The 12,859-nt window shown below is 41.4% G+C and overlaps 1 protein-coding gene across 3 annotated transcripts in view; it reads left to right on the top strand.

The window, feature by feature from the left end:
• Positions 1 to 12,859, top strand: part of frmd4a (FERM domain containing 4A) — a 113,332-nt gene that overhangs the window by 38,665 nt on the left and 61,808 nt on the right. Inside the window, exon 1 of one of the 3 annotated variants that reach the window (XM_059334555.1) lies at positions 3,963 to 4,320. The exons of the other annotated variants lie outside the window; for them this stretch is intronic. Coding sequence (XP_059190538.1) covers positions 4,255 to 4,320 — 66 coding nt within the window. The 5' untranslated portion in view covers positions 3,963 to 4,254. Of the gene's footprint in view, positions 1 to 3,962; positions 4,321 to 12,859 lie in introns of those variants that run through there. 3 annotated transcript variants of the gene reach the window in all.

Genomic DNA, 12,859 nt, shown 5'->3' on the forward strand with positions numbered 1-12,859 from the left:
AGACATGAATGGAGACGGAAAAACAGGAGAAGATGTAACAACTGACAGCAAAAAGATAAAAATACTGAAAGACGGAAACAGATACAGACAGAGTGATAGACATAGAAAAAAAATGCACCATAAGGATAATAAAGTATGACACACATTGAGTCAATAAAACCATTTATATTTATTCGGCCGGACAAGTGAGCAGATGAGGTGCAGGGTGCTGCATTCTCTGCAGACCTGCAGACTCTAACACCTCCTCGTCCAATGTGTAGCAGGAGGTGGTAAACCCTTTAGACAGTTAGCTGCAAACAGGTGCTTAAGAGGCTTTATCAACATGTCTGGAATAGATACTATTTTTGAGTGTGTGGCGCAAACCTAAAACCACTTGGAAGATTGCCCAGAGTTTGATTAGCACATATCCCTATTTTCCAAGCCAGGTTAGACACTACCATCAATGAGGCTCACACAGACACACACTGTGCACTTTTACTCGAAATTGGAATTAAAGACCAAAACTGTCTGAGCTTTCACTAGCAATCAGAATCAGTGAGGCTTGTTAAGGCCAGTTTTGTGATGCATAGTGGGAGCTACTGCTGTCGCCACCACTCGGGTTTTCGTGCCGTTTACTGGATTACTGGGACAGTCAACTTCCGTGAGGAAAGCACTGGTGGAGGCAGATGGAAAAAGGCATCAGACTCGAACTGCTTCGGCGCGTTTTGTCTCAAGGTACTGTAAGATAGTGCAGTTGATATTAAGCAAACACTAGTTGGTGTAGTGTGTAATTATTAGGGGTCACAATTTCAATTCTTAATCAGAAATCAATTGAAATGAGCTTTCAGTTTTTATTATCTGTGATCAGCCATTTGACCACATGAACTGAGTGTGGTATATTCCAAAAATATTTTTTTTAAAGAAGAATTTGAAAAAGATGACAGTTGACAGGGCATAAAACCAGTAATCTGTAAATCTTTATGAAAATAGACTTGGTTGTATACAAATGAAAAAAACAATAAAACATTTAAATAGAAAAATTAAATTGAACTGTGACCTTAAATAAAGTCTCATCAAATTGTAGATTGGAGAATTGTAACACCCCTGGTAATATTAGATGAATTTGACTATTTCATTATGCTTTTATATGTATCTATAAATCTATATAATAGTCATTGTTTATTTATGTGTGCATGATAACGTTCATGAGGCAGTGTTCACAAGGGATTCTTTTAAATTACACTTTTATATTCAAATAAATCTGCAGAAACAGTAGCTTGGCTGCTCAAACTCCCTCTTTTGAGTAAATCACACAATAATGTGTTTGTGTCTGTGCATCTGTAAGCACATGAGCATTCCTCGTATGTGTGTGATGGAGGATAATGTGTTGTTTGCTCCTGTGTATTATGCAAAGAGGTGAAGTTATATTCAGCTCTCTCTGCGGTGACTGTTGTAAACATAGCACTAACGATTCTTCCACTACCTTCTCTTGTCGTTGCACACACATACTGGATTCAACACATAAAATCTGGGTTTTAACCCTTGCCGTGCCAAGGAGTCACACTGGGACATGCTTCTCTGTCGGGGGCTAATCTCCTCGCTAATGACGAATGCTGTTCTAGAAAGGCTACCTGCCGCTCTCGACAGTCTTTACTGCATAGAGACTCCACGTGCCACCTGCCTCACAAGTCTTAGTGGCCATATACTGTCCATCTTTATCGTGCTGGAGGGTATTTATAATGCATGAGCGGCATGCAGATGAGAATTAGAGGGATATTTCTGAGTTATTAATGGTGGGGTGTTACATATTCACAGCAGGCAGCATTAGGAGCAACTTTTGGAAGATAGGAAGGCCTCCTGAGGGCAACAAAGGACTGATGGATCTGTGTACTCTATCTTCAACACCCAGTGATGTGTATTGTAATGTGTCTGTGTGTGTGTATGTGTGTGTGCGCAGAATCACAGCTTTGCAATAGACTTGGTCACACCCCAGTGCTCCTGACCACACATTTGATGTGAGGACAGATGATCGGCTGATCCACACCCAAGAGAGGTCAAAGGGCAAAGGTCATTGGCACTCTGGGTCTGTATGGTTTTGGAAGAGGGCAGGGGGGAGAGATAAGATTGAGAGGGATGTGTCTGAGATGCACTGGAGCTGAGAGAGAGTGATGAAGCAAGAAGAGAAAATAGACAAGGAGCAGGTGGAAAAGGTTAAATATGAAACAGGGAACCAAAGGAGTAAAAGGCATTGGATTTGGAGAGAGAGAGAGAAGGAGGTGTGACCATTAAATTAGACATTTAAAATGCATTGGTTCAGGCAGACCAACGTGCTAGCTGAATTGGCATTTCTGTTTTTACCAATCACTCTGTTTTGCATGGTTACTGCTAGTTACCTGCAGAGAGTCGTGGCCTCCACACCAAATTTCAGCTTCAGGGCAAAAGCTATGGCTGCCAACAGCTCTGTCGGGCAGAGCAAGCTATAGAGCTACATTTGTTTCTATAGGGCTGTACCGAATTGTTCAAAGTTGGCTTGGCATTCAATTGCTGCACAGCCTTTTCCTGTATGCCTATTAATTCTGTTCAAGCCCAGCATTTCTGCACAGTTGTAGATAGAGATTAGGCTACGCTAATTTGATTAGTATAATATTATAATACTGTATAATTCCAGACCATTGTACAGTCCAATGGTCAACATCTTTTGAAAAAAGATTGATGTAATCATATCCAGTGATATACTCTACTTTAATGGTGTTAAATAATGTCAGAATGCTTTGTAATAAAAAAGCATCTTACTTGTATATCACTAATAATGCACTTAAAATAAATCATATATATTATATTATCTTGAATCTAACCACTAACCAGTTACATGGTCAAGTTTCCTGCAGTAACTTGAGTTCTACCAGTACCATGGTTACTCTGCTGCATGTAAATGTATCTTGTGTCTCCGTCCTTGCAGCTCATTGCTGTATTCAGTCACATCCTGTTTGTTGGGACAGCCCAGCTAAACTCACTTTCCTCTGTACCCCCTGTTGTCTGGCTCTCAGTTTTTTCTTTCTCTCAGTCTGGTTAACACAGAAAGAATGGGGAGTACATTCCACCAGCGTATGCCAGAAAAACAAAAACAACCCCTCTCCATGGAGCGTCCCACCAACATCCTTCGTCCCACTGCTTCCTTTTTCTTCTACTTCCCTTCCTCCCTCACTAAATCATTACCCCTCTGCTTTGCACCCTTATCTTCCCTCCCACCCCTTTCCTTCCCCATTAGCCCTCTACCCCACATGCCCTGTCCTCTGCAACCCCCACTCACCCCTCCCCGTCACTGTTACATAAGCTTCCAGTCATAGATCCAGGCCATATCGCTGTTGTTTTTCCCGTGTGTGTCTGTTGGAGCTTCAGCATCCACGGCCAGCCCTTAATGAGGCCCCTACAAAGGCCCATTGATGAGAGGCCCAGTGTGAGAGAGGATGACCCCAGCCAAGAGCACCCAGAACTGGGCATCAGCTGCCCCAGGCTCTTCCTCCACACAAAGACATCCACTGTGGACAGGGACCTGAGAGGGCACAGAGAAAAACAGGGAGAGAGAGAGAGAAAGTGGAAAAAGAGGGAGATGTCCTGTTCAAAAAATGTGAGATAGAAAGATTTTTTTTTTTTAAATGAAACAGATGACATCATCATATATCAGTCGCTTCTCTGGCTGTTAGCTTATGCTTCCTCCTCCTCCTGTCTTCGTCCTAAGAACAGTGAGACCACCCTCTGCCCTCCCTCTGCCAGGGAGTTGTCAGTCTTCATCTAACCCATGGATCATAACTCAGATCTAAAGAAGGGACTACAAGGCTCTAGTCAGTCACAAATCCTCATCAGCAGCCATAGGTTGCTCAAAGGAGCCATTGGAGCACTTTGAGGGGACCCCCCCCCCCCCCCTGCTCTTTTTTGGAAATATTTGGAGCACTAACCGGAATCCAGACAGTTTTCGGAGCCAAGTTCAGTAGAGATAGACGTTTATCCGATTTGGACTACAACTGGGCGTTTGGGAAGCGGTCTTGGATGGAGAATTAGAAGCGAATGTGGACAAATTAGGCTGGACTGTTAGAAGCTGTCATGGTGCGATCTTTTGGAGAATTGGGATGTTATATGACTGACATGACTTAACTACCTCATTAAAGTCATCTGTCAGTATCCCATGATTACAGCTAATAACATAGAGGAAGAGAATAGTCTGTAGAAACAGACTTTGAGAGAATTTTTTGTGGCATCTCTTGGATCAGCCGAAGCATGACTCTCGCAGCACGACTCGAGGACTTGGAGGTGACGCTGGAGCACATGCTTATGGATGTCTTTGTAAGTTTTTTAAACAATTTTTTGGGGGTTAAATCTAGTTTTTAATCACATGAAAGCCCATTTAACTGAATACATTTGTCTTTCATAACTAATCCTCTCTCTTCTCGCTGAGATTCGTATGGGTGACCTCTCTGGTGCATAATTGCAGTTGGAGACCAGAGGCCAACATATGTTCACGTCTCTTTCCAGATGCTCTCTCATTAATTGGAACACAAAAAAAAGTGTGATTAAACGTCAAACTGTGCGCAGGGAGATTTAGGGGATCAACTGGCTGACCAGGAATGTAACCTGAACTGCATAGTCAATACATGACTCAACACAGGGTTAGCCCACTGAGTTCAGACTTTGGGAATGTTAACTCAGCATGTGAGGAGCATTCATCCAACCAACTCCAAAAAGTATTAAATCTAGGTACTGGGCTTACTTATGCTTTCTGTGCTCTGCAGCCGCCATATTTATCTGCATGTTGCCATAAATCTTTTGATTAGGAAGGAATGAAATCTCCAAGTTCGGGAAGTGAGGATTGAGAATGAGGAAATGAGGGATGAAAGAGGAATGAGAACGAGAAGGAAACTCTGATGGATGTGATTGTCAGATTTCTATTGCCCGTGACGCTTGGTTAGAGGTAGATTACTCAGGCCCCTGTGGTTTGCAAAAGGCCACGAGAATGAAAAACTGCATCTCTCGACCCTCGCATGCACAGACACACAAACGTGCAGCCGCACACATTTAAATACAATAACATCCAGTCACACACCTACCTCTGCAGACACACACACACATTGTAAATACTAAACGTCACAATCCCCTGGTTGCTTTGATCTGCCGGCTGCTGTAATGAGTTTGGTCGTTAAGCTGCTGTTTCCCTTTAACATTGTTTACAGGCACAGGCATCTGTTAGAGGAAACAGTAATCTCTCCTTTCCTAATATATAATGTGCTTCTACTGAACACTATCAACACTCACTCACAATATGTGGATATATGCATCCAGAATCCATCAGTCTATTTTGGAGATTTGGTCATTTTCATATATCCAATAGATGATTTACGACTGAAGCAGTAAAGATTAGCGCTATGGCCAGAGCAGGATTTGGATTGATTATTCATGCACTGCATGTGGGATGGAAAAACAGGAGTCGGGAAAATGCTTCCTTCCTCTGTATTTCCTCTCATCATCCTAATTAGTCTGCTTATTTATTTATTTCTCTAATTGCTGGAAGAGGCTGGAAAACAGAGGGTTATCTGGCCACTTTGCATACTTAAATGAGAAATATTCAAATTGCCCTCACCCATTCCAGGCGGGTTGCTTACTGAGTGTACATATGGCAATGTACACACAAACACACACACACACACACACACACACACACACACACACACACACAAAAGACATGCAGACATGAGCTAAGGAGAGGCCTATTTCAGTGAACCATCAAATGAAGGCAGGGTGAATTAAATAGTTTTATGGGAAGGCTTACCAGCAGCAGACATGTGTCATAGATCAGGCATCTTATATTACTGAAAACATTTTGTTCATTTTGTTGAGGGTCCCAAAACAGGAGACCAACAGTAATATAGTCAGTGTATATATTGAACTTTAGTGTGTGAGCGTACATGTCAGTTTTAAACATGTGAATTAACCCAGCAGAGACAGGGGTCGTTAGAGGGATATTAGGCTCATTAGAATAATGACAGTGCCATCCTCCAGTAGAGAAGGACCTCCAGAGCCCTATCTGTGATTGTCATTGGCTTGAAGCAGCAGCTGAGTGCGCAGCTATATCCAAGGGTGCACAGCGATTTTCATTAGCACAGCAGTGCATATGAATGATTCAGGAAAGCCGAGAGGATCCGAGGCAACAAACTTCCTTTACAAGCTCTTTTACTACAAGAAAAGGAGGTCATATTTTGTTGCCTTGATTGCTCGCAGGAAGCTGCGAGTCAAGGCGAGAGTCATTCGTAGACTTGTAGGTTTTTCAGGTCAACACTTTCATTTCTTTGCATTCGAGACCGCTTTCACAGATTTAAAGCACATGACTGCATGTGACATGCTTACAGAGTCGAGCCTGCCAGCTTCAGAAATATAGCCTAGTGAAAAAACAATGCTGTTAAAATCATTCCGTAAAAGTGAGGAAAATTTGAAAAAAAATTCTGAATAATGAAATTTCTTTAAAAAGAGAAATATCTGTTCATTTAAGATTAAAAATATCAATCATCCGTGTTACTTTATAGCCTGATTTCCATGACATTTGTGGTCTCAATCACATAGCAACGGACATAGTACCACAGCCACATACACAGCGACAAGACCCTTTGACATGAATAAGATATCTGATGATTGGATTTTTTTCCTTTTTTACTAGCTGCTGTAAAATGTCACTTCTTGGCGTCATATCAGCTCCTGCCAAAGCTTCTGTGTATTGTGTTGATGGTCTGCTGAGCTGTGTGAGCTGCGAGGGGAGGACAGAGAGAGAGGCTGCCTCACGGTCTCACACAAAGCTTGACAGTCACGTCAGGAAATGAAGCGGCGTGATTAAAAATGCATTCGATCATTGTGTAGTTTAATTGAATCTCCTCCTTGTGCACACCACCAACTTCTCCACCCCCCCAGCCCTCTCTCCCAACATCCTCATCTCCTCTGTGATGCAGGCCTGCAGGCAGAACTAAACATCCCCTCTCTCCTCCTTTTTTTCCCCTCCTCCATCCCCCTCGCTTCCCCCTACAGAGGAAGATCTCAGCTGGATGGGATTGTTTCCATCACAGCTGTACTGCTTTGCTCTGCTCCTTTCAGCGCTGTCTGCTCTCTTTCCAGCAGCTATAAAGCACTAGTTCATATCTTTGGGAGAGCTGGTCTGCCACAAAGGCCCTGTGGTCTGTGAGAGCATTCAGCCTGCCAGGAGCACAAACATTGTGACGTGCTGATACAGAGAGCTTGTATTCTCTCCACACTGAGAATCACGGTATTGTACGTTATGTGTGTCTATCTGCATGTGTGTAAACTATTCTCCAGCGTTCCCTTTTGATTGTGCTACTGTACATGGGTTGTTTTTGACAGAGGCTATTGACTGGGTGTACTATGTGGCCATTCTGTTATGTAATGGGTGTGTCCTCTGCACAGTGACAAAATTGTTCAATTATAGCAAGCTGACCTCCTCCTTCTTCCTCCTTCCATCCCTCTCTCACCTCTCCCCCTCTGCATCAATCTCTTTTGTTTTGCTTCTCTTCACCAACCAGTTGTCATCCCGTCTGCATTAATCTGATAGTGATATTGATCGGTACAAGGCTGGAGTCACAGTGTCAATTCCTCCCAGGACCGTGACATAACTTTTGAGAAATTTCAACGCCTTTGTCTGCAACCTTACCCTACTTGTTCTTGTTGTATTGATGACAGTTTTGCCTCTATTTGATACCAGGCATAGAGCAGGGTGGGGTAGCGGGTTGGAGGCATTCAACAAAGATCCCCAGCCTGAATTTTACAGGGGAAGTTGTGGTTATGTGGTATGCTGTGGTTCACCCAGCTGTCCCATTTTTAATGCTCTGCCTGGTTTATTCTATATTTTATTTTGAACAAATCCAATAAAAAATCCAAAACCCACATTGGTTAGTCTGTCTGTTAATACTTATTGACTTCCCTACCCTGTCTCTGGCATTTAGCCCTGAGCCCATTTATTCCTGCTGAAGAAGTAAATCTTTAAAAAAAAACAGGTCACAAGTGTGCTTTTTAGCAAACATAAATCAAACAGGAGTAATGGTTAATTAATTGGGGACCATTTTCAGTGGCGGATTAATGCACAGTTGGTACACTACTTTGTTTTTACAGCTGCATCACCACCGTGAATAGACCAACAACCAATCACAGTAATGAACCATGAACACCAACCATCAGAGAAAGGAAGAGTTTGACATAGCGTTGAGTGACACATGCAAGTTGGGTTGGAGCTTATGTACGTTTTCAAATTTCAAAAAACATTTTAGGAGAGAAATAAGCAACGCAGTGATATAATCTTGATTCATATCTGATCAGCACTGATTAGTTTCATAGTTTGATGCGAGTTTCATGGGTTAAACCGTGTGCAAGCTCTTGCATCAAACCCGCCCCATATAAATTAAACAATTCTTATTGACCTGGGCAAGGCAAGCTGGAAATCTGTCTGAACGGGAGAGTGACCAGACCGATACCAACAAGATCACCAACCTATACAACAGAATGGGTCGTATCTCAGTACTTAATGGGTGGTTATAAATATTGCATACATGCCATTATACATAAAATACAGTTCACGGTTGTAAGAAAGGCCCCAGTTTCAGTAAATTTCTGCTACAAAACCACTGACCTAGGTTTAGGGCAAACAGTAAATAAATAATAATATAATTGCCAGAAGTGAAGTAGTTACGAGGGTCACTTGACTACCATAAGGTACATAAACAATGTGATTCACGGTCTTGCGTTGTAAACTATTTTTAACTTGGGACGCGAACCCCGTTCTTCCGGGTGAAAGTCGGTCGTCTACAATGTTGAAAATAATAACAATAAGGAAAAACCATTGAATGAGATGGTATGTGCAAACTTTTGACTGAAACTGCCAGAGCGAATAAAACATGAGCTCGGCAGATTTATCCATTTTCCAGGCTAGGTATATGTGGTATCCGTATTGATTGTGATGAAGGAACATGTCACCTAGTGCAGTGGCACTGGTTTTGGTCTATGGGACAGAATAAAAGGCTATATAGAGGTTTAGCTACACACACAATGCTTGTAAGTAGTGCAAATTGCAAATAGAAATAAAGAAATATACTACAGTAGAGAATACAGAACGGAGTAATGGAAAAACAACAACAACAAAGTTATGGAAAAACCATTTGGATGGAATTTGAATAATATAGTCAGATTTAGCAAACAGATGTGTCTCATTTTCTTGCCTCATTAGTCTCTGCAGAATCACCCAAATAAAAATAAAAAAGAAGATAATTATAAACTTGGTCCAATTTTTATGCGTACATCCGTAAAACTAATCAGCTATCGTCATTCAGCCTCCAATTCCAGTAGTATGCACGGCCCAGAGTCTGATGTTGACCGGCCCAGCATATTGCAGAGGCTTTCCAGTAGACTTGGCTGAATAATTCAGCAGCCTCGTATGCTATTCACTGAAGCAAATTGCACATCCAGTGCCCCATTCAAGTCTGCCGCTGCCCTCATAATAGACTACTGATTGGCCCATTAGAATGATATATTCTAATTCCATTAAGGCATGAATGACTGTATAATGGCAGTGTATGAGTGTGAATGTAGACAGCATCCAGACAAACATCCAGTTATTTTTTTCCCAAGGCAATGTCTGTGCACCGTGTCAAAGTTATAAACAGAGTTCATTCAAAGATGGAGGTGATTTTTTCAGTTATCCTACAATCCTTTGGTGCCACTGGCTGAAATTTTAATCATATTGAAAGACACACAAACAGATATGCAGTTTTTGCACACACCCACACACACAGTTACCTCACAGCGGGTTGAGCAGATGTTGTGCTGAGAGACACAGTTTGTCCAGGACAACCTGTCCCCGTGTTTCACCAAATCTCTCCAAAATATAAACATGTCCCAGTTTTCACAGTGAGTCACAGACATGTCCCTGTTCCCTGAAAGAAAAAATCTCTCATCCTCTCGGTTACCTTTCGGAGCATGTAAAAGTGTTTCCCAGGCCTTCTTACACAGACACTGCTGAGGGGATGATAATTGAAGTGGATGCTCCCCTGTGGAGAAGTCATTATAATTGGTTCTGGCCTGATGAAGGGTGGGAGGCCCCGCTTTCTGCTCATCTCATTCTCATGAGATAGAGAAAGGCAACACTAGCATACACTGAGAAGCCCAGACAGAAGCACACACTGAGAAATGAATTGAATTACGCCATCAGGGTGGTATTGTTTAGCTATGTAACTGTTTATCTGTCTTTTTTGTGCAATGGCACTGTAACTCAACCCTTTGTAATTTGTGGAGTCTTGGAACATAAACATTCAACCCCCTGCCTCAGTGCCTGGGATGGGGAGAGAGTCCAGCTAGAGGGCATTTCCATAAACACACCCACACACACTCACACACAAACACACAAACACAGGGAGGAGTGGGACCATAGGGATGAGTCAGACAGCCGTGGGCAGAGACTGGCTGGGTTATCAGGGTAAATTAATGCGTAACAATGCCAGGAGTCTACAATTGAGATCCACTGCTTCTTATTATTGCAACTACAAACAAAGACTAAGCAGACACACAAAAATACAGTAGAAATAAAACCCAGACAGTTAAGACGCCCCTTGTTTGCACCTCCCTCATTAGCATCTCTCATAACCAGGTGATCTTTCTTTTCTTCTTTTCTTTGTCTCTCTCTTTCGTGTTATATGTAGGTTTGTTGGGAATGTAATAATAGCTGTGAGTTCATTTTGAAGACAGCTGGTGTGAAGTGATCCAGCCCAGTGAGGCATGTCATATCTCCCAGTGTTTCACCCGATATTTGTATTTTTATGGCTTATTATGTGTGCAGTTTTGTATTTCACTTATTTTTTTATTAACAAGTGCAAATCCCATTTGCCTTTATTTCTCCGTGCTTGTTGACTGAAATGGGTCATTGTGTATCTAGCCCGAGGCATCAAGAATAGTAACATGTTTTTATTTTTTTTGTTTCTTCTCCTCCTGTCAAGACGAGGGCTTATCACCTCAGTAGAAATTGAGACAGTGGAATTTTTAAAATCTCAAAAGCAAATAACGAGACCTGAGGAGGAGAACAAACGAACACAAACCATACTTAAACTGTTCAATTAGGGGAGTGTATTGTCTGCTCCCTGTCAAGGTGTCATACAAGCTCCCTATGAAAGCGGCAAGGTTTTTGTCTCCTGAATCAGCAGTGGCTGTTAATCTCTGTCATAGCAATCTGAATTAACATCAAAACGCACACATCACACAGAGTACAAGGAACAGGGCAAAAAGAAATGAATCATGTCTTTTGGTTCCCTTTTCAATTCCTCCAGTATGTCAACTGCAAGACCTGGATGTCTGGAAACTAAGTTTATAAATAGCCCTCTGATATTTCTCATGTAGGCCACAGTCACTCACACACTGATGTGGGCCAGGGTATTGAATAAATAATGCTTACTGTGGGGATTACCACTGCAGATGATTTTCTCCTGTATGCTTGTCGGCTTTAACACAGTGTGCGTGTGTGTGTGTGTGTGTGCGTCTATGTAAATGTGACATATATATGCCTAGTGTCATGTCACTAAAGCTATGAGATGAGGGATAAAAAAAAGGCTTGTTTGGTTGCTCATTTTGATTGGTGGCTTTAATCTGATTTTATACCCTTTGACCCAGCATCAAGTCACCATAAGTGTGCTAACCAAGCTAAATCATACGTGTTATTATACAGTGCTGCTGGCTTACAATAACTAACCCATTAGGGCTGCTCGACTATGGCAAAAATCATAATCAGATTATTTTGGTTAATATTGAAATCATGATTATTTAACAAAATTACTCATTGACTTTGGAAATATCATTTATTGAACTTTTTTGTTTACATATAATTCAACTGAAAAAATAGATAAATAAAAAAATAACATATATAAATGTGTATATATACAAATGTATTTATAAAAATGATGCGTACATTTTTTTTATTATGAAATATTTGTTACTTGCACTTCCACAACATACCGAAAACTACTAAACATAAATATTCAATATATATTAAACAAAACATTAAATTAGAAAAAAATATATATTGGATTAAATATGCTGTAGTGCTCTGCCATAACCGGTTGAAAAAAAATGTTAAAAATGTTGGTAAGGTATATTCAACACAGACCAGTCAGCAACTCAGCAAAAAAACAGGCAAAAGCAAAGGTACTTTCCCTGCACAATAATCATTTTCGTAATAGTTGGTGGCCAAATTTGTCATTTGTTGTTTTGTTGTGGTTGTTGTTGATGTCGATGTACTATTTATTTCCTCTACTGTTTTTTGTTTTGTTTCGTTTTTGTGCTATGGACAGGCTGACTGAAAAACTGAATTACCCTTCTGGAACTAATAAAGTATTCTGAATCTGAATCTGAATCTGAATCTGAAAATAAAATGTAATTAGTCGCCCAGCCCCATTGCCCAGACAAGATGTTAGCTGTTATATGCCTGATCCAACTGTACGTATGTGTGCCTACTGAACATCTGTGTTGCCGACATATATGTGTTAATGCATGTGTGTGTTGATCCACTTAAGTTAATCAGCTGGTAGTTCAGTATAGATGTGCAGAGGCAAACAGAGCTCAGCGGTGAGTGATGATGAGAATATGACAGTAAGTCACTAGGTGCAGCTGTAACTCAGGAGTCCAATAGCTTTAATGGACATGTAAAGACCACCGTGGTGGAAACAGAGGACTGACTCAGCTCTCCGTTGCTGCAGCCATCATGATAAAAGATCTCTGCTGAAGCCTTGCAGCTACAAGTCCACCACTGTCACAGCTTTGTGGGAAAAATCCAGGCCAATTTCCACACTTTTCTGCA

Source organism: Centropristis striata, chromosome 6 (genome assembly GCF_030273125.1).
Source record: "Centropristis striata isolate RG_2023a ecotype Rhode Island chromosome 6, C.striata_1.0, whole genome shotgun sequence".
In the NCBI taxonomy this organism is placed as follows: domain Eukaryota; kingdom Metazoa; phylum Chordata; class Actinopteri; order Perciformes; family Serranidae; genus Centropristis; species Centropristis striata.